This window comes from Spermophilus citellus (genome assembly GCF_964194105.1).
Source record: "Spermophilus citellus genome assembly, chromosome: 1".
Lineage (NCBI taxonomy): Eukaryota > Metazoa > Chordata > Mammalia > Rodentia > Sciuridae > Spermophilus > Spermophilus citellus.
In genome coordinates, this window is record NC_138182.1 from 134,245,442 (window position 1) to 134,268,659 (window position 23,218).

General features: G+C 40.0%; 1 protein-coding gene across 8 annotated transcripts in view; it reads left to right on the forward strand.

Moving 5' to 3' along the window:
• Positions 1-23,218, forward strand: part of EBF1 (EBF transcription factor 1) — a 396,117-nt gene that overhangs the window by 20,708 nt on the left and 352,191 nt on the right. For all 8 annotated transcript variants that reach the window (XM_081303910.1, XM_081303909.1, XM_081303907.1 and 5 more), the window contains one exon: positions 8,035-8,103. In XM_081303910.1, coding sequence (XP_081160036.1) covers positions 8,035-8,103 — 69 coding nt within the window. The remainder of the gene's footprint in view (positions 1-8,034; positions 8,104-23,218) is intronic.

Here is a 23,218-nt window from a genome sequence, read left to right on the forward strand (position 1 = left end):
TTTGTACCAGGAGGCTAAGAGGGAAAAGCCATATTCAAAATGTCATCTTGCTAATGTTACAGATTATAGTTTTCCTGGTTGCCTATAGATGTGTAAGGGGTACTGTTTGTTTACCAGGCCGCCATGACCCCATTACACAAACCTGTCATCTATTGTGTGGCTAACAGTCTTTTAAATTGCAAATCTGATGCTCTTTAGGGGGCTTTAGGAAAAAAAAATCTCACTTTCCACACCATCCTATTTCTCTTGATTTCTTGCCTGTTGTAAGTGGAAGTTGGGATGTGCTGAATTTGCACCAGGGGTGCAAATGCAGGCTCAATTATAAGCATAAAATTAGAGTCTGTTCACCATTAATCAGCCTGGCTAATTGCTATGCACCACCATTAGCCATATGGTGTGAAAGACAGCTTGCTCTCCCCAAGATGAAATTTCTTCATTGCAGACATGAAATAGTGAGGGCCCTGGATTTTAAAATAGCTTGTTTTAGATATTTAATTTCTAAACAACTTTCTGCAGTGCTTTCTATCAAAGCTAACTGCACAATAAAACTTTGCGTTGATGTCACAAAAGCTGTATATTTATAGTATGTTGGCTATGGTAAAGGAGACACAGAATTTAGATCGACAAGAAAGGGCTTGGTATGATTCTGTTTTGTTGCAAGCAAAGGAAAAAAAAAGAAAAGAAAAAGAAAAACAGAGTTATATCTGAGGTGTTGCAAATTTTAAAACCTATTGTGTTCTGTAGAAAAGCTGACCCCATTGCGTGAGCTGGCTAAAAGAACTGCCACCATTGGATTATAATTGTTACCACTTGGAGACAAACGTTTCTTGCTTGATGACATGGAGCTCTTCTGCAGCATTCTGGGAGAGTTTCTGCCTTTTTGGTGAATCGGCATCTGGCATACCAATCCCGATTATGTTATACTGATACCTGGTGGTGATGTTCTTCAAATAATATGAATCCATGAATGACTTTTTAGAGTAAGATTCTAGAAGAGATTTGCTTCTAAAGGCATCCTGACATCCAGTGTTTAAATGTGATTGGAAAATAGGAGTTCTACCCAGTAGGTGAACCTAGTTCTCAGTGATCTGGGGAAGGCTAGATGAAGTAGGTTTTCTCCACTTGTAGTACACAGGACAATGGCAGTGGGTGGGTTCCCAATTTAGGAAAGCATTCTTCCAGTTTTTAGAGCTTGGTTACTTGTATGACCAAGTGTTCTCAAAGCTAGCCCTGAACCTTGATGTGCTTTTTCTTGCTTCCTCTTTTACTGGCTTAGTCTGATTTCCTCCTTTAGACACTCACTAGAGCCTGGCTCTTCAGAGAAGTTGGCCTAGCCCTTGGTCTGAGCCATGGCCACTTGGGTGACATCCTGTATACACTGTGCTTCCTTTGGGGCTCTTTTTGAGGTTTTAATATTAACTTTCCCATGTGGTGGTGAAGATTAAATGCTGTAATCCTTCTAATTGCTTATCATAGTGCCGGATACAGTCCATAATGAATGTCTATTATTATTTTTAGTAGTATATAGTATTAATGGAAGCAGTATCAGCAATATCTTCAGTGTTTAGCTAAATATTGACACATCATTTCTCAGGGTGAATGATGACAAGAGATTATTGAAAGGAAGTGAACTATGTATTGAAGCAAGAAAAGACTTTGTGCATTCCCATTTTGGTGGTTAAGGATGCCTTCATTCATTTGTTTAGCATCTTCTATGTGCAAATCTTCAAGGAATAGAGTTGGATCCTACAGTAAGAGAGCTGGAGTTCACCTGGAAGCTGAGACCTGTAGGCGGACAACTAGATTTCACCCTAGAAAGGGTTGAATATGATAAAAGGTAGAGGTTGAATATGATAAAAGGTAGAGGTAGAGAGCTCTGCCTGTCCAGAAGAGGGACTAAATACTTGTAGGTGGTCACAGGAGGGGGAGCTGGATGAGGGATTTTAACAGGTGAATGAAGGAATGTTGGAAGTCAGGCAGAATTTCTGTGTGGAGTGGTCTGCAGTTGGGTGGACCTGGGGCCTGGACCTGGAAAGAGAGTCAAAGGGTCAAAGGTAACCGACTCACAGGTCTTTTCCCCATGGTGAGAGTTGAAGTTATGGGCTCAGATGGGATTGGTAAGAGTGAATGTGTAGAAAGAGAAGAGGCTGTGGCTACATTTTTGAGGAATAGTCACATTAGCAAGGAGCGAGGGCATATTGGAGATTAGGAAAAAGAACCTTTTGAGCATACACAGGTCAAGAAATAAAAAGAACTTATCTCAAAAAGGGAAGTTGTCCATATAACATGGGCTGGAGAGATCCACGTGGGTGTGAAGACTCAGAAGAGCACCAGGAAAGTGCCAGTTCACTGAACACTTTAAGAGAGGAGGTTCAAGTAGGAGCTGGGTCTTATATGACAGGTTATTGGGCTGGTGGTTTTGCTTTATTGAGACTGGGAAAACTTGACAATGTTTTTATTTTATTTTATTTTATTTTTTTATTTATTTATTTTTTTAAAAGTGGTCGGAGGAGACAAAGGATGATTTTTTTTTAAAGAGAGAGTAAGAGAGGAGAGAGAGTGAGAGAGAGAGAATTTTTAATATTTATTTTTTTTTTAGTTCTCGGCAGACACAACATCTTTGTTGGTATGTGGTGCTGAGGATCGAACCCGGGCCGCACGCATGCCAGGCGAGCGCACCACCGCTTGAGCCACATCCCCAGCCCCTTGACAATGTTTTTAAACCATTAAATAGGTTAATGAAGAATTAAATAGGGATGGGGAGTCACAGATGCTCAACAAGAGGAATCCTTGGGGAAGTTCCAGGTGTGGCAGAGGTTGGACCTTTATACTTTAAGAGATGGGAGGGAGATAGAGGATAGAGGATAGAAGAGTCTCTTTATGTTTTGGCTTCCTTAGAAACTAGCCACCCTTACAACTTAATCAGATTATTCATCTATTTTCATTCTTTAGTTGCTGTAGTAAGTACAGAAGACATATTTTTTTGGGGTAGGGGGATACCAGGGATTGAACTTGGGGGCACTCCACCACTGAGCCACACCCCCAGCTCTATATTGTATTTTATTTAGAGACAGGGTCTCATTGAGTTGCTTAACACCTCACTTTTGCTGAGGCTGACTTTGAACTTGTGGTCCTCCTGCCTCAGGCTCCCAAGCCATTGGGATTATAGACTTGCACCACATGCGTGGCTAGTAGGGAAGACATCCTGTTTCTTATTGTGCAGCTGGGTTTGAAATGATGTTTTTCTCCAGTTGCAAGTGTCTCTCTTGAGAGAAAGAAGTTCCATGTCCAAGATGAGGATCCACAGGTCCCATGATTAGGGAACATTTAGGTGTCTCTTGATCTGATTTATGAAGCTGTGAGTCAGTTCCCTAGAAATTCACCGCCTGTGTCAGGCTATTAAGGCAGAGGCTTCTATGTTTGCTTTTCTCTGCTTGAGCTGTTTGGGAGATGGTGGTCCTGCTGGAGAAAGGGCTGCTGCTCTAGTCCACAATGTGCATACCTTACCAGGTGCAAGGGACCCCCTGCTGTGGCTGGCCACATGGCTCTCCTCTGTTACTTGGGTTGCAGATTGGAAGGGATGTAAAGAGTGATGGCAACTGCCTGCTCTGGAAATCCTGCTCTGGTGACAAAGCAAATTAGGAAACTCCAAGCTCCGTCCCCCCCCCCCCCCCAAAGATGCCTGCTTTAGGGAGCATATGCCATGTCCATGCAGGCGTATATAGTAGGAGCCTAAAAGACAGGGTTGTGAATGAATGAGGGTCTCACTGGGTAATGAGGTATAATGAGCACCATGTTTCCTTTTATTAACACAGTGACTTTTCCCTGAAAGTGCTTTACAGCGGTTTCATTTATTGGATTGTTTCAGTATGAGGCCTCTTATGCCTTAAGCATCAGTGAATTTGTTCTCCTTTCAACTACTGGTCCTCCAGTCAATGCCTGTCTTGTGTTCAGTGGAGATGGGAGCCCATCTTTCTTCTTTTGAGTTGAGTAGGAGGAAGAACCCAATGGACAAGAGATACTGTCATGGGAATGGAGGAATCTAGGAAGCCACAGGGCTAGGCAGCAGCTTAGCATTAAGAAAGACCTTCTTTCTCCTAATGGTGGTTGATTTTTAATTTTTTATTAGGAAACTAATTTTACAACACAAAACAGAACACTAAAAAATCACGAAAATAAAACTTCCTCCAGTCTTCCCCATTGCCTCTTTCACCCCCTGCCCATAGGTTAACTCTTCGAAGATCCTATTAATTGATTAGAAAATGATTCCTGAAGTCATGTGTGCTGGACTCAGTTCCAGTTGCTGGGGATGTAGAGGGGGACCAAACAGTCTAAGATTCTGTGCTTGTGTGGCTTAAATTCAAGTGAGAGAGACAGACCACAAAAGAAGACAAATCAATATGAAATACAGCATGGTATTGCCAAGAGAGGTATGGCAGGCTGAGGCGCTTGGGAGCGCGGGACGTCAGGGACAAAGGGAGATGTCTAGAATCCTGTGCCAAGTGAGGGGTGAGCCAGGCTAGTGAACAATTCCCCCTTCTTTTCCCTCCCTTTCTCTTGCACTCTTTCATTTTTCTTCCAGAAATGGGATTATACTATGCACATTATTCTGCAACTGGTTTCTCTCAATTCACAATACAATGTACACTTTCTTTCCATGATAGCACATCAGACCCCACCTTTATTTTTTTAATGATGCATAGAATTCCATATATTCCACAAATATGGCTATGTACTTATACACACATCACACACACACACACACCCACAATATGGCTGTGTGATACATTGAAGTGATTCAAGAAACATGAAGCCTGTTGAGCTATTCTTCATACTGTTCATGAAGTTCTCTTTATGAGCATTAAGTGACCCTGGTCCCCTTCATTTGTATTCTCCTCTTCTTCATTCTGCCTCTTTCATTCCTGTTCTATCCTTCCTTCTACACTTCTGTTCTTTGCATCTGCCTGTTTGCCTTGGTCCCTCGGGGCACAGCATAGAGGCATGGTTCAATGTAACTGGTTGCTCTCAGGGGTATTTTAATTTTAAGGAGATGAGGACCATGCTGAAGTCCAGGGACACACCTCAAGCCTAGTGTGGCACTTGTTTGGGGGAATGGGTTAGGAGATGTGTGGTGTGGAGTGAACCTTCCTTCCCTTAGCAATGTCTATCTGGAGGGTCACTAGGCCCCTTTATTTGTCCTTTATTATTCCCCTGGATTGTCTCTCCCTCAGCATATCATACTCATTCATTCATTCATTCATTCCTTTGATTACCTAATACTTGAGCTTTCTTATTCAATCCCAGGATTTATGCTACTCATTAGGAAGGTAAAATTGACATTTTCTTTCTTCATGAAGCACATGAGTTACAGGAGAAGGAGAATGAGAGACGGAGAAAAATCTAACGAAAGATGCAAAAATACACACCCAATAATGTAATTTTATTGTATCCAGTGCCCTACAAGAAAAACACTCTAGAGGAGCCTAATTTAGATGAAGAGTGGATGTCAGGGCAAAACTCTCTGAGGATGGAGGAGTAGGCTGAGCTCTGAGGGTCAAGGAGAGGTTGACTGACTGGGGATGGGTTGGAGATGGGATTGGCCAGCAGAGAGGCCTGCGCAGGCCTGGGCCCGAGGGCTGGCTGATGGAAAACAGCACATCAGGGGGATTGAAATTGGCCTGTGAGGCTGGAGCTTGGCAAGCTAGAGAGAAGGGGCAGGAGGTGGGGAGGTGGTCTGGCATGGCACCCAGCCATGGATTTGTTCTAAGTACATTGGGAAGCCTTTCCAAGGCCTTGAACACTGAAGTGACACGTCCCATAGATGTTTTCAAAAGATCATTCTGGCTGTTGGAGGAGTCACAGTGGCAATGGTGGGACCAGGTGGGAAGCCACTGTGGGAGCTCAAGAGAGACATGAAAGTGGCTTGGCTGATGATGGTGGCAGTAGAGAGGGAAAGAATCCAATAGGGTTGTTGGAAGAGGCCTGAGAGAGCATTTCATCCAGGTAGGACCTTGTGAGAGTGTGTCCACCAGGGACTTGCATCGTTCACAGGCGGTTTTTGAAAAAGAAAATAGAGAAGAAATAGGCCCTTCCCTCCATCCATCCTCCCTCCCCCACCAACCAAAATAAAGGAGATTTGGGCTCTGTTGATGGCCTGGCTTTGGAGACTGGCTGCCTCTACAGAGTTCAGGGCAGATTTGCTCAGACTTGGAGAAGAGGTAGCTGAAGGAGGCTGGCACAGGTATTGGTAGTGAAGTTGCCCTTGTAGGGCTCATAGTAGGCCAGGCACAGGGCACAGGCTTTGTGTCTTGATTCCATCAAATCTGTGCTTGAGCACTTAGGGGTGAGTGCCCAAATTGCCCCATTTTACCAACTAGAAAACTAAGACTGTGAGGTGAAGTCCCTTGCTCAAGGCATCATAGGTACCTCTGTCTCATTCCGAAGCCAGCATTTCTAATCTCTGTTGTTTGGGAGTTTTAGCTTTTAATTAAAAAAAAAAAAATATATATATATATATTTATTTTGAACATGCAACTCTGGCTACTTGTGCTTCCTACTTTCTTTTTCCCTTATCTGTCTCTTAATTATCAGGACACTTTAGGCTTTCTATACCCAAAGCAATGGTATAGCAGAATTTAGGCCTAGAGGAAATAGTTTCCTCTGAATCAGAAAGGGAAAGGGATCAGGTGGGTGGAGTGGTTTTTAGCTGGGCTTTGACAAAGGAGATAGAATTCTTACCATTGCTTTCTGAGGACATGAGGCACAAACAAAATTAGCTGATTCACTTTCTCTGAGATATAGTTACAGTGGGGAAAGAGACTTCCCAATTTTGGTGAAAGATTCCCTGTATAGAATATTTGTGGCTCCTAAAATTGAAGTTCAATGTTTGATTCTCTCCAGCATCTTTCTAAATTTGGGCTGCATGTTCACTAAATGACAAGTGTGTGTTTGTGTATGTGTACACCCAAGCACGTGTAAGAGGGTGAGAGAAAAGTGCATATTTTGCTTGTGGTGTATGGTGAAGTCTAACCCTTGGATAACCTCCCCACTTTAACTGAACTAATATGTGCTTCCATAGTGTAACTCTGGGTGTAACCAGCAAGCGGACACGTTTGTTATTTGCAAAGAAGTTTCCAATGGATAGTTTTCTGCTGGCCACGGGTATTTTCAAAAACACGAATCTTTCATCCTTTACAAGCGTCTCAGTTTCAAAAAACACCAGCAGCCTTCAGGTCACAAGTGGGTAGGGTTTGGGTTATGGGTGCTTTCTTTGCCCATGGCTTTTCTCTTTTTGACCTGATCAAGAGTGGTCACCGTCAGGGCTGTGCTAACTTGGGATGCACCGTCCATACGGTTTCCAGAACACTTAAGTGGTGGCCAGTGTTGTCCCCCAAACCTAGAGGACTGTGCCTGTGAACCCCATCTTCCTTTATGTTGCCTTTCCCTTGTCTTAATCATTATGTTTTGCCTTTATCCTCATGCAGATGATTCAAAAGCAAGCAGTTACTACTTTAGGTTTTGGGGTAAGGCTGGGGTTGAAGGAGATGCCGCCCATAAAAGAGAAAGGAGAAGAAAAAGGAATCCACTTAATACAGAGTGACTGGAGGGGGAGAAATCACTCATATCTCATTATTGACGTGTTCCACACAATTAGTGTGATCTTGAGGGAAGAACGTTCGAGCCACCCACAACCTTGACTATTCTCATTGGATGGATGTAATAACAGTGCACTTCACATTGAACTCTGCCAACACTGCGGGCAGTGATGGAGAGACCCCATCTTAGGGCTGTCACTCGTGGCTCTGGGAGAGCCCCTCTCCCTCCCTTCTCCTCTGTTCAGGGAGAGGTTAAGCCTGGTCATTAACCCATAGGTGACCCAAATAGAATTTTCTGTCCCAGGGATCCGTTGATTGCCAGGTATGGCTTTGTGGTAATTCTAGCATTTGCAACCCAGCAATTTGAACCTTCTGTCTGCTTAAATGATGATTTTACATTGTAATGATTGTACTAAATCCTTTCGCTTTTGCTCCACAGCCGCTGTTGTGACAAGAAAAGCTGTGGCAACCGAAATGAGACTCCCTCAGATCCAGTGATAATTGACAGGTAGGGACCACTCTTCTTTCCTGGGATTCTTATTCCTGATTATAATGAAACACCTGCCCGTGTGGCTCGTGGGCCAGGGTTAGGAATTCACGTAGCCGAAGTTTGCCTGTTGGTCCTGACTTGAGTTGCGCCGAGCGATCGTGATCCCTGGGAAAGCCATGTGGAATGTTCTTTGGAGGCCTGTTTCTTGGATTGCTTCGGTCTGGTGTCTGATTCATGCTCCTAAAGGAATATTTTTTTCATTCCTGACTTTCTGTGGCTCAGTCCTCATGCTGTGCCAGGAAGCTTCAGAAATAAAATAATAATAGTTTGTGATTTATGAAATGTGGTTGGGTGCTTATAAATATTTAACTTTTATTTGAAAAATGTTTGAATCATTATCACTTTTAGCTACAGTAGTTCTGTTGGACGTAATCCATCTACATTTTAAGGTTTTATTTATGCATAAAAGCAGTTTAAAGAGATCTGTGAACCGAGATTTTCTACCGTTATTTTCAGGGTTTGATTGCAGCTCATACTGTATTGTACGTTGATTAATTTATCCTGCTTGTCTTAATTATTGTGTTTTTAAACAGATCCATATTACTAATCTGACATGACCAAGTAAATCACTGTAGAACAATAAATCTGTTTTAGTCGTTCAGTGCAATTTTGAATCAGTGTGTGCACACATTATGCAGAGTTGCATTCCAAATATTCATTTTACATTTTAATTATTGAAATTCATTGTATGGAAACATGTATGATAAACCATTCGTTACATGGCATTACTCATTGGGAGTTAAATGGCCTGGAAGCTTTATAGATACTGTCAGTCGGCAGGCAGGAGACAGCCAGCATCCTCTGTTAGTCTGAAAAGTCTTGCTGATAAGACTGACTGATCCCCTCCTTGAGGAAATCAACAGTCACACAAAAGTCCCTTTTGGGGTTGTGGTCATATTGATTTTTGATGACAGCAGCAACTACCACCAAAGAAATAAACCACTTTTTGTCTTTCAAATTCTTTACCTCTTTTGCGCTTCCATTTATGGTTTTGCAGCTGAAAAAAAAACCTCGAGGTTTTGCTGCATCGTAACAATCAAAAGATTGTTGATTTTAATCTATGTGGTTCTTTAGACTTTAACCCAATACCAATTGCCAAGTAGCTTTATCAAAATTACATTTCAATTGGATTCTTTGATAAAATACCTCTCCCTCATAGTCATCAAAAATACAGGTGTGACTAATAATATATTTGATTGAAAGTTAAGCGATGTGAAAGTTTTAACGTACAGTGCCATTGCGTGCCGCCTGTAGAATTAGGGACACGTTTATCTGCCAGAGCAGGTATGCCATTCAAATAATTGCTTTTGCTGCCATGGAAGATAAAAGTCTTCAAATGAATAAGGTCAAAAATAAATATAAGCTTTATGCTATTTGTTTCCATTAGATATACCTCTTCAAAATACCACTTCTTATTTTAAGCAAGTTTTTCTTACCCTTTTATTAAAAAAGAAAGCGTTCTGATCAAAGGACTAGCCCAAATAGTCCTCCAAACTTTGAAACTCTAAGTATTTTGTTCTGCCACACGGTTCCTTTTGGTTTAAATGATGACAAGGACTTCACCTTGCCACCCGCAACGAAAACACTTTTTTGCTTGTGAATGGGTTAAGCTTTTAAGTTCTTCGTTTGGTTTTAAGCTGTGACTCTGATATAGAAGGTTGATATGACTGTGGTTTGAATAACATTTGATTTGACCTGTTCCTGTGGGCTGCGATGGCTAAGAAACTTGACTCAGCAGTGCTGTAATTAGCCGGCCCGTGTTTTTGAAACAGGATTGTGTTACCTGGATTGCATTAGTGTGGCTTCTATTGCTGCCGCCTCGCATCTGTCCCAGTAGGGTACTTAAAACCTTTTCTTGGCTGGGATAGTTCAAACAATTTAGGCAAAATAAGTATGCACTTTATGCTGTTGGTGGCTTTAGAGATATTACTCATGACATTTATCCTTTTCATTTTTCCCTCCTTTTGGTTGGACAAAGTAGAAAACACTGTGTCGTTAATCTTGGTCTCTGAAGGTAGGAGAACTTTAAAAAACGGCTGGAGCACAGTGTTTGTGCACAGGTCCCACCATATGTTCCTTTGCTGCCTCTTGCCACCATCTCATATGAACTATCTTTTCATGCGGCGATACCAGTTGATAGGCAAAACCCCATTGAGCTATTTTTATTTGCATCCGAGTTTTCAGAATTTATTTGTCCTCCAGTCTGCCAAGGGTTTTAAAAACTCTGGTCCCGTCTGGGCTGATATGTGAAACTTCCATTTTTAACAACAACAGAAAATAACAACAAGAAAATAACGTTTGTGAAGAAGGAGGTTTTTCAGTTCCATGAAATTGCTGCAAAGGAAGGAAACATGATGGCCACCGTGTTTGAATTTCATAGTTCCCAATTTCATTCTATATTACTGATTGCATAATATCTGTTACGTGCGTAGAGTCTGATTTGCTTTCAGATTTATGGATGCAAATCCTTGAATATTTTGCAAAAATAGGCTAATGGGCCTGCTTTCAGGAGCAGTAGTGACTGTTTTTACAAGATGCATACAATATGTAATTATAGAGCTGAGGGTGCAGGCAGTCATTGCCTTGGGATTTAGCATAGTTTTCACACGCAGTCACCTTTTGAGCACCAATAATTTTTAGCTTCCTTGCTTGTCCTTCGGAATTTGGAAGAACACTGCTATTTTTATCAGTCAAAAGACTTTTAGCAGTGGTTATTCAGGAAAACTATTTATAGGAGAGATAGAAGACGCTTTCTGGTCATACAGCCATGGTGCGGGGCAAGCTATTTCTGTGTTTAATTTTGGCTGCATTATTTGCTGTCAGTGATTTGGGGCCATCAGCTTGGAATATTTTATCAAAAAGTAGAGTTAACAAAATCAGCAGTTGTGTCCTGGGACTTAGAAAATGAGTTTCTAATTTCTTCCAGTGGCATGCTACAAAGTCAGAAAAATAGGACCCAAATTCTTTTTCACTGTTGTGACAAGTTATCAAGTCACTTCAAAAAAGTTCATAGAAAATTTAGGTAAAAGGCAGGAAGTGTACATCTGGAGTTGACTGCTGGGATACTTTTCTGCTAGATGCCAAATGGCTTGAGTATGAATCACAAAACCCAGCCTGTGCCCAGTGATCCAGATATTTGGGCTGTGCAGACGTGGGAAAAGTCAGATGTGTTATGTTTAATAGCCGATGACCAGAAACTAATAACAGCAAATTTCATTATCATTGAGGTAAAGGGCTATGTGTGGTAATTATTGTTAAAGTAAATAGCAAAAAATGACTTCCAGTTATTGAATTAAGGTGGAGATTGATTTAACATATTCACACACTAACTCATATTTGAATTTAAAAGGTTTGCAATAAAAATCCGTGTTTAGAAATTGAATAAATTGTAGTTTTATTACTACATTGGATATCCTTGTGTCCTAACCTTTTTCCTTGGAGTTATCTTAGTTCAATAAATAAAACCTCATTAGACTATTCCCATTTCAACGAGTTTATTAAATTTTGCAGGAGTAATTAGCATAAGCTGTGCTAATTTTTCTGGAAGACTAATGAGGGAGGTTCTTAATTAGGTTTACTTTGTAGGAATCAGAAAAGATGATAATGACAAAAGTCACATAGGGAAGTTTGAACTGGGAACCCAGTTTTTTTCTGAACCCATAAAAAACTTTCCCTTTTCTATATGGAAACTTTTTTTTCTTTTAATATACCCTTGAAATGTATATATTAAAAGCAAAGACTGCTGTTCTGTTCCAGATCTAGTTAGTTAAGATTAGCTTCCTTACTTGATTCATTTCACAAAACTCTTTATTTTCCTAAATTAACTTTGAGTGATGACAAGGATGAATACAGTCAGTTTTACAAAACCATTTCTTTCTCTGAATTGTACTATAGGGTTCCTTTCACACAGAGCCCTGATGTTCCTGGCTAGAGTGCACAGGATGGGGGAAGCTCAATATTTATTTGTTTGTTTTTTCAGTTTAGCACCAGTGTGATTGATGAAATAGTTGAATCACTAAGTAAGGACAGACAGTGGGAACCCAATTCTTGAGTTCTTTGTACTGTGGATCTTTAGCTCTTAACAACAAGATTTTTTTAAAAAAATGGATAGAAATAATAATGGATGAAATTCCTTCCCAAATCATGTTCTCCTATCTCATGTGAATTGGGTTCACTTCTTTCAGGGTATAATGTGAATTGAGTAACTTGTAAGTTTTGGGTTCCTCAAAGCCAATATATTTTTTTAAAGCTATTTTTTAGTTGTCAACAGATCTTTTATTTTATTTATTTATATGCGGTGCTGAGGATTGATCCCAGGGCCTCATATATGCCAGGCAAGTGCTCTACCCTTGAGCCAGAGCTCCAGCCTCTCAAAGCTAATATTTAAAACACAGATTTTCAAAGTCTGTCAGCTAATATACCTCTTACAATTTGGGGTTTGCTTATGACAACTTTAAGATTTGCCATGTCTTTCTTTTTTGCATATAAGAATCCCTATATCTGTGTGTATATTTAGGCCATGTGATATATGACAATACACAAATTTTGTAACATGAAAACCCTCTTCTGTTTGGAATTACTTCAGGCCACACATACCCTGGGCTCCTCTTCCCAACACTCCTCACAAAAAAAAAAAAAAAGAAAGAAAGAAAAGAAAAAGAACTTACATTTGTTTTTTTTTTCATAAGTGTCTAATATCTTCTGCATCTAGATTATTTTTAACTAGTTGGTTTATTTTCTGACTCTTGCCTGAAATAAAATGCCCAGTAAGGAAAATATTAGTGTGTTCATTTTACCTGTTGATTTTTTTCATGACGTACATAATTTGAACACAACACCTAACCATGTTAGGATCATGCAGAGAAAAAGTTTTACTGGGAACCCACTCTTCATCCAAGAGGAAACAAGTCGGAGCTAAGACACTTCAGAGGAGTGTAGTCTAGTCTTACTACTAGGCTAACTTTTTTGACTAAATTGATCCTGATATATTTATATCACATGTTATGTTCACCTGTAAGCATTAGTAAAACTTTAGACTTAGGATGCTTATATGCATCTTTTACCTTTAGACAGGGTAGGGTAGATATTCTCCTAAGATGGTATCAGCATTGGGACCCCTCAACAATTAATGACTTCCTTCTGTCTTTTATCATCAGCAGTTAATCCCCAAATCCATCAAAATGTTCTTTTTTTTTTTTTTTTTGCCTTCCTTAAAAGTAAAGTCTTTAACTAACATGAACATGATGATACACTTTCATTAATGTTGCAAATGAGGTTTTTGGCTAGAATTTCATGACATTCCATTGTCCTTTCAACTCCTGATTATTTTTGTCTTCATCCTGCTTTTGGAAGGACCAATCACCAAGCATAATCATTGTGCACAATACACAAACAGCTGTCTGGGTTGCAAAGAACCAGAGGTGTGAATGCATTTCTGAGAGTTCTGATAAACCTTTTCTGCCATCTCATTTTCTAACCTTGACTGCTGGGTTAAAATAAAAGGAAGAGGAATTCACTCTTTAAAATTGCCCCAGGCAGAATAATTGCTGTCCTTTTGGTTGCTTTGAGAGGTTTGCAGTTTTTCAAAAGTGGAAAGCCAGCATAGACACAGAGCATGAATTTATGGTTGTTTATTAACCCTCGTGTGTGTAAGCATTTGTTTTCTCAGTGGGAATTCATATGTGATTATTAGCAATGAGACTTATGTGAACAAGTATCATTCTGAAATTTATCACATATCAGATAATACTATTCAGACTATGAGATGAGCCTTATGCATTTATGTGCAGTTTGCTACTGTGATAAGAAAATAACTAATACAATAAGCTAATAGCAGTCTATATTCCATTTGCTATCTGCTATTCTCAAATACACAACCAGGATACATTAACATGCATTTCAAATATGCTGACAATATATCATAATGCAAAGTACTTTTACATGGTATAATACTTCTGCAGACACTGGATAATGAACAACAGTGGTTTTCCTGTAAAGGAAATAATGGTAGCAACTTCCAAGAAATGTATTTAACGGAGCTGCAGAGAATCAGCAGTGTGTATGTGTAACATGGCCTGGGTGTCGGCTCATGGTGTGGGTTTTTATCCTGTCATCATAACTTTGCTTTTGTAACAGTTCTGGAAAAACACAGAAAGCAGTACAATATCCCCTGTGTGTCACATTAGCAACTCTGCACAGTTAGTTTGTGATAATAATATATCAGTATATTAGGCACGCTTTTACTTTTCTAAAAGAATCACTTAGAATTGAAGACAAAACAAAACCTCCCCAAGTACAGCTCTCCATTGATAAAAATTCTCCTCATATTCCCCTAATACCTGCACCCTGCCAAAGTCTCTAATAAAAATTGACCAGATTTTAAAGACTCCATTTAGAGCTTCCAGCATAAATAGATGGCATTTTGGTCATTTTAGTTTGCATGAGATGTTATCTAAAATAGACTACCAGTTCTGTTTCTTGCCCCTGTTCCCCATCCCTTTTTTTTTTCCCTTTTAAAACTGGGAAATTATACACCATCCAGAACAATATAAAAGTGACTCAGTACTTCTATTGTGGTTGATGAAATATGGTGAACAGTACAGTCTTGTCTTTGGTTGCTTGTGCCTTTAAAGGTGTGGGAGATGAAGATAAATCTCCCTTGCAAACTGTTTCTCCAGTTACAGGCCTTTGTCCAGAAGCAAATGAAGGTTTTAACATTACAGTACTTATTATAATAGAATTTTAATTGCTCTAATCCTGCTAAAGTGTGAAGCTCTCTGTGTGTGTGCGCGCGCTTGCGCACACGTGCACGCACACACAGTCACATGTGTGTGTATTCTTCATAGGAAGGGAATCAAGCCAAAATAACAGCAGCAGCAGCAACAACAACAGCAAACAAACCTGTCATATTTTCTTTGGGGGAGGAGTGTCACTTATGTTAAATGATGCAAACTTAATGAAACTGACTCTGGGTAAGGAGACAGTGGCGTTTGGTTTGGTCTTTGTCACATGTTAACTCCACTTTCAGTGGGAACAGTGCTTGGGGAATTTTCATTTTTCAAGGTGAAGTGCTTGGTTCCAGTTCCAAACATGCCCTGGGCCCTACTTGTAATGACTTAACTAGACAAGCTGGCAATTATATAGCTTGATCCCATACAATAAACCCCAAAATGGCACTCGGTAACTATACCATCCCGCTAACTGTTTGAGGCACAATAGTTTTGTAATATAATATAAAGTAATAGTGTTAGCCAACACATCTTTAATAAGATATTGTTCGTGCCTTTGCCATATGCTGCAGAGCTGCCTCTCACTCGGTGGGCCTTTTGATTCCTCTCAATAAGATTATTTCAAATACTCTAATCCTGAATCATTGACATGAATACAAAAGCCTAGTGACATCTAATAGATGCCTCTTAGCTTTGCTTTTCCTCTTGTTCCTTTCCTTTTTCTTCTCTTTTTACCTGACAAAAAGCTTATGGACACTTGGGCTCTGTCTCTCAGTAGCAGCATGGGGGGCTCCTCATGAAATATAAAGGAGGAAAAAGACTGACAGAGGCCCGATAAGCTACAGAGTGAAGGGCCATAGATTAAAAGTAAATGCCAGTAAATCCTACTCTGTACACACACTTGTTCTTTTATTGTTTTCTTTAACACTTTCAGTGCCAGGGCCAGGAGGGAAAAAGAAAGTAGTAACCCAAGTGCCCATGAGCTTTTTTTTTAATCTGGATGTGGTCACTGTACATATTTTATGGGGCTTTAGCAAGGTTCTTAAATTTTGGTTCATGTAAAGGTGGTGCTGGTGGACTTGTTAAAAAAAATGCCCTTTTAATCAATATCAGGACTCCCTCAGGAACTTTTTTTGCTCATTGGCTGCTCCGTTGACCCAGTATTGACAGTGAATGGGGTTGGGTGGCTGGATAGGTCAGTAGGAAGAGTGTCTCTCTGTGAGGGAGTGAATATTGAGGGTGCAGGACCTGATATTTTCAAGGTCAAAAGAACTTTTTCTTCTCTTTTGTAAAAAATGAATTGAAAATTACAAATGCGAAATGTTAGTGTATTTTGCATCACGGTATCGTCCCCTTCCTCTTCCGATGGTATTGGTCATGTTTGCGCCCGGATTGCTCTGCCTGTGCTGAACGGTGCGCGCAGACCTAGCCTCTGATGGTTGGCCGAGGAGTTAGCACTGCAGGTAGACGCTTTTCTAACGATTGGAAGGTTGCTCTCCTCTCCATCCTTCCCAAGCAACCATGACTGGAGGTCTTTTTCACTCTATTTGCAGATCAGAATATCACACTCCTTGCAATCTATTTATATTCTTCAGTAGATAAATGATGGAGGATTTCCCCCTTTAAAATATGCTTCCCATTCATTAGCTTTCTGATCTCTTAATGTTATCTTAAAATATTATTTTTAATAGTTTTGCATGCATTATTGACTGAAGTTCCCTCACAAAATGAAGTTTAGTTTGAAGAATTCTAGACCTGCATCAGGGTTGGTTTCACATGCAATGCACATGAACGCTTGGGAGCGTGAGCACATAGACAAACACACTACAAAGACAAAACGGGCAACGAATAGTGAGCAGTTTTGTTTTCTAGAAAATTCTTTAGAGAACAAAGTTTGTTAAGAATTATCTTTGAAGCATCTACCAACAGTGTGGAAAACTTATGCTCTTCTACAGAACCTGGATGCTTTCTTCTTTTCTTTTAATTTTTTAGTTGTAGATGAACACAACAATATCTTTATTTTATTTATTTATTTTTATGCAGTATTGAGGATCAAACCCAGTGCCTCACACATGCTAGGCAAGTGCTCCACCACTGAGCCACACCCCCAGCCCCACAACCTTAATGTTTTCTTAAAAACCAATTCTTTTTTTTTTTTTTTTTTAAGAGAGAGTGAGAGAGGAGAGAGAGAGAGAGAGAGAGAGAGAGAGAGAGAGAGAGAGAGAATTTTTAATATTTATTTTTTTAGTTCTCGGCGGACACAACATCTTTGTTGGTATGTGGTGCTGAGGATCGAACCCGGGCCGCATGCATGCCAGGCGTGTGCGCTACCGCTTGAGCCACATCCCCAGCCCTAAAAACCAATTCTAATTTCAGATGGGCACCATGCATCTTAGAATATCTTCAGAAAAGCTGTATCCTCTCTCCTGTGACCATATACTAGGAGTGCCCTGCTTTGTTGGTCCATATGATCTGTCAAGACCGGCTTCCAAATTCTGATAGAACCTTAAAACAAAACAAACTTAGCTACTGCCAGTTTATAGTTAATTACATCTCAGTGGTACTGGAAAAGTTTTAGAGCACATTAATGGCTCATATAATTATCTTCTCACAAATGGACTCCGTTTGTGAGATCTGTAAACTGAGGCATGCAGCCTAAAGGACTTTCCAATGTCTCAGTGATAAAGCAAGTCCTTAGAAGCCCTGTATCTACTAATCCTCAGCTTGAGTTTTTTTCCTCCTCCATTGCTTTCCATGTTTTGTAATGTTTCACTTATTTTACTTGACGACCACAGTTCATTCTTTCTGTATATTTTCCTAAACTCATTCATCTGACCAGTTTTCTTAGTTGAGGTCATACTTTGTTTTTTGGATTAAAAATGATAATAAGATATATCAACTGTTGTACTAATTGCTGGAGCAATGGGAATTCATGTGTCCTCAGGTAATTTGATGAGAGAATTCACTGTATTTCAATGGGAAGAAATAGGCACTGAGGCAGAGACAAATGTGTAGAAGGCATAGCACAGTGGAAAAGGCATAGATTCTGAAGTCCATCCGCTGAGGGATCTAATCGCTTCGATGCTACTTAGTATCTGAGCCTCAGGGAGTTCAGTTTTACCGTCTTTTATTTATTTTTTAAAAAATATTTATTTATTTTAGTTGTACACAATACCTTTGTTTTTATTTATTCATTATATATGTGATGCTGAGGATCAAACCCATGGCCTCGCATGCGCTAGGCGGTCGATCTACCACTGAGCCACAATCCCAGCCCGAGTTTTACCGTCTTTTAAATGGGAAAAGTCATTTCTATTTTGAAAGATAGTGAGAATTAAAATACCTAGCACTGGGCTTGGCACATATCAGGTGTTTAAAATTAGATAGCTCTTATAATCCAATCATCATATTCCATATAGATTGGTGTTTTTAATTGACCATCTCCATGGAACTTTTTAAAAACTTACTGAAGTTAATCATGGTAGCTGAGGCTTCTTGGATGAGGATTCATTCATTTTGTTCTTTCTACAAATGTTCATTGAGCTTCTGCTATAAGCTGTACACTGTTCTCAGGGCTGGCTCCGTAAGGTACAGAGTGAAGGGCCATCCATTAAAAGTAAATGCTGGTAATATCCAGGCCTGGTTCCTGGCCTCATGGGGCTTCTCTGTCTCAGAGTTGACAAAAAGAAAATAAATAGACAGATAAGTTAGAATAGTAATAGCAAGTAGAAATAAAGAAATTGATTTTTTTTTTTTTTTTTTAAGTAGAGGAGCGCTGAAGCTGCCTTTTCTCCTGTAGCCTGGCCAATTCCATGGCTTTAGTTCAGGCCTCTGAGGCAGTCCACATTTTGTTTAGGGCCTCAGGCTGTGGGGTCAGACTACCCTGGCTTCAAATCCCAGCTCTGCCAGCACTGTGGGACAGTGGGCAGTGTGACTTCTCTAAGGCCCAGTTTCCTCATTCGACACATGGGGATGAGAGTGGTCGTCCCTGCTTTAGAGGACATGGGACATACATACCCACACGTGGAGCTCTCTTGGCCTAATGCCTGGCATAGAATACATATTCCACATGATGTGGCTGTTGTTTTTAAAATAAAGCCTGGAATGAAGAGATCGCCAGGACCCTTTCCAGCTGTGGAATCCTAGTTTTAATTCCTCGTGGGACTGCCAAGCACAGCGAGGCAGATGGACTCTTTAGAAGGGAGACTGCTGTGTGCCCAAGAGGACAGTGACAGACTGGGTGGTTGCTGCCTATCCCTAGCACTCAGCACGGTACCTGGCTGGTGTGTAATAAATAGGTGCTTGGGGTATGTTCTTGTGAAATAAAAGGAAGAATGAAAGGGGCTAGAAATGCAGTCGACGACTCTGGTAGTCTCCTCTCTCTGCCTGAAGACCAGCTTGTTATAACTACACAATAAAGTGAAGCCGTGCTGCCATTAAAGAATGATGAGAAACAGAAAATGCAAGATAAAATATTAAATTTGTTAGACTTAAAAATGTTAATCTTCGCACGATTACCATGCAAATCTCCTCGTTGCCTAACTGTTTAATTGATGGAGTAAATCACGGAGCAGACACGTAAGTGAAAACCCTCTGTTGACATTCTCACAACGCACATTTCCAAGAATATATTCTGTTAACTAGTGTGACTATTACACACACTAATGTGAATTTTAAAAATAACACATATCTGTTGCATCTTTAGCAAGTCAGCATCTTTCAGAGAGTTTGGGGGAAAACTTGAATTTTTTTTTTTTGTAGGGGCACCTGGCCATTGTCCCATGGTTATGTCAGATGTGAAATCTGTATTGAGACAGCCCATGTTTAAGCTATGCCTTTTTCTTTAGCATAATGTTAGACTTAAGAATTTACCTTTTTTTTTTTCTTTCAGGCAAATGTAGTATTGACAAGCTACTGTGGTGGCTGAAGGGTTAATAAATTCTCTCCACTCTCCCCACCCCATGTCCCCCTCCCCCAATCCCATCATGTGCCTGGTTGATTCTGAAAGAAGGGGCTTGAAGTTGCCCACAGGGCATCCCTTTTCCCTGCCTTCTCCAAGGCCACCTGGGCAGACGGGAGCTTGCCTTCTGTCCTTAGGACACAAAATCCAATCAGACGCCTGGTCTGCCAGTCTCTGACCTGTGAGCTGGGGAGAGGGAGGAGAAACAGCAGCGCTCATATTTGATAGGATGCATCTTTGTGGCTTTAGGGGGCTCTGTGACCACTGGAAGAAGGAGGTTCTCCCTTATTTTCAAGATAAGGTGTCATTCATGAGAGCAATGTGCTGAACTAATCAGGTTAATTGAGAGGCCCCCAATGGTCCTCAGCGAGCCCATCTCTCCTTCCTGTTCAAGGCAGATAGCGCAGTTCAGGCAGCTTACACATATTTTTGTTCTCTCCCCAAAGCTCATGAAATCTGTAGGCGGCCAGAGAATGTAGGCTCAGCTGATTGTCACTCAGACTGTGGGTTCTTATTGTAGAACAGCCTAACATTAAAAAATAAAATACAATAAAACAAGGAGGCCTTCTTGAGATTGAGAGACCGAATGAATGCCTTGGAGTGTCTGATACTTTGTTTTTTAAAGTTAAAATGATCTCTGTGTCTCAGATCAGCCGGGAAAGACTGTTGGTTGCAGAATCCAGATAGATTCTTCCCTGGCTGTTTTATTTAAGAGGGAAACTTTTACAATATCTCATTGTGGTGTGTCAGCGGTGACAAGCAGTTTCTTCAGCGGGGTTTCGATTCTGCGGCTTCCTAAGGGGACACAGGGGGCCCTGATGGCACCAATCGCATGGTGGGCCTCCCCCCCTGGAGCCAAGTGGAGGAGGGAACCAGAGGGCTCAGCTTGAATTCCGTGCAGGGCCGGGGCTCCTCCTCTGCCTTCTCCACTCAAAATGATTTGTCATAGTTTAATTTTAAACACCGTCATTGACTATTCTTTCTTTCTACCCCACCTCTTTCCCCACTTTTTTTTTTTTTTCCCTCTTGGAAGTTCCAGGAATGACTTTAATTATCTCCACAATCAAATTCTCGTTGCTGCCTCTGTGAAAGTGTGTAGTCATAGATTGCAGGGATTATTTTCTTTAGCACTTGGGGATAGAGAAACCGGTTGTTTCAAAATGAGAACCAGCTGGTTCCACAGAGCCCTCATTTAATGGGGAGCCACTCTGTACACAAAGCCTCCGCGCAGGTCAGTCATTACGGTCAACCCCGAATCAGCAGTGTTTGGTCTATCACCCTTTATTAAATGTCGAGTGAGGAGTGATTGAGCCGATATGATGATAATAATTTTAAAAAATCAACACACTCTGCATCTTTAATTTTGTCTCAGCTAAACATTCAGGTTTGGAAGGAACGTTTCTCAAACTTCTTCCTAGGGTAATTATAATCGTAGGCCTGCTGTCTCATGGATGGCTGTGACGTGTGTGGAGCTTTAACCCTCTCTACATCTAGAAAATAAAATTAAGCTCATCTTTCAACATCATCTTTTATCTGACAAGCACAGTAGATAGATAAAAGGTAGATAGCCAGGTGGTGGGTCCCATTAATAGAACCGATTGGAGGGCAGAGATAACTGCTATTATCAGACATCTTTTATACCATCCTGTGAAATAAGAATGGGAGTGATACGCCATATATATTTTGCTGTCCTTCTAGCTTGTGGAAATTGGTTTGTTGTCATACCCTGTTAATCTCTAGCAGCACCAAATTCAATATGAAATGAGGAAGGTACTTCCACTGTTTGACTGTTTGAAATACTTTTGAAGCATGCAAAGAAGGAGGGGGGGAATATAAAAGACATAAAACCTCAGGAGATATTCACTTATGAGAATGATTTGTTTTCAGAATCCAGGTTGCATTTTTATAAGATAAACAATTTGGAGGGATGCAGCATTTATCACATCAGAAGTTGAAGGTTAAAAAAAAAAAAGACCCCACCTTCACATAGTTAAAAATCTAGTTAACTGGATTTTATCTCACAAATGTGAGCAATTACTTTGCATTATTAATAAAAAATATGTGCCTTGTAAAAATCGTAACATATTTTTTTTTTGTACTGACATCAATGCAACAAGATAATTTGAAGAAAGAGTAAAGATTAAGAAATTTATTTCCACAGGGAGTTTGATCAACAAATTGAGCACTCATCTATGCACTTTAAATTATTCTTATTTGGGGAATTTCTGTATCAAAATATGATTTGGGTAAAATATTACCTAATATTTTTTTTTTGTTTACCAGCTACTTAATGTCTCCTTAGTTCAAACTATAATTCTATTGTATATTTCCTGTATCTGTCTTTTAAAAAAATTCTGTGGGTTTTTTAATATAAAAAACAAATAACTGTTATATTTCCAGTCAGTCAAATTTGAACTGAATTTTACTTCCTGTTTCAAAGGTCAAGGCAGGCTGACCTCAACAGCAGTGTGGAGGCTGCTGAATTATTCATACCATTGACTTTGTGTCAGCTTCCACATTTGTGGAGAGGGATGTTTTATTCATTTATCTCATTTAGGGTTCTTCTCTGCACCTGTTTCTACCATTAAGTACCCTGTAATTTGCATTTGATGCTAATTTAGTTTCATATCAGCCTGGTCCCCCCTTGTTAATTTAATTTTCTAAGACCCTTTTCATTACAGTAGAACTGTTTTCCTCTTTAAAGCAAACATCTATACAAGTAATTGTATAAACTGCCTTTTAAATAATATCTTTTAGAAGATTCCATCGTTTAATTCCTTAATTCCTATAATTAGGCATGGTTTGATTAATGTTTCAAAGGGTTAAATTAAAATGCAGAATTACTCAAATACATACTTGAATAATTTCTTACGTGAGCAGTGTTAGCATCATGATGCTCTTCCTGATAGTTCTCCGAGCAGTATGTCTTAACAGCAGTCATTTTCTTTATTTAGAGTGCTGTTTAGTTTACTAATAGTTCTTTCTTTCAAATCACTGTGCTCTCAACATTACCTGTGAAACGTTCATATTTTCTTTCATCAAATTGCTGATAGGTGGTGGCTTAAAAATATTTCAGCAACATTAATAATGACATACCCAAACTAAGGAGGGCAGAATTAGGTCCAATTTTTTCATCTATCCTGGAAGTTTGTTACACTGAATTTCAGGAAACTGTGTTACATTATAGGTCTGTTTCTCTTCTTACCATTGCTTTTCTTTCTGTTTGATGCTCAGAGTTAGATTCTTGGGATTCTGTCAGTTTCCCAGAAATGGTTCCAGCTAGTTTTCTTTCATTTATATCTGTGAACCTCAGTGGGGTTGAAGTCACCACCTAGATATTGTGGAAAGTAGGAATGTGTTATTTGAAGAAGCCTGATTAAAATGA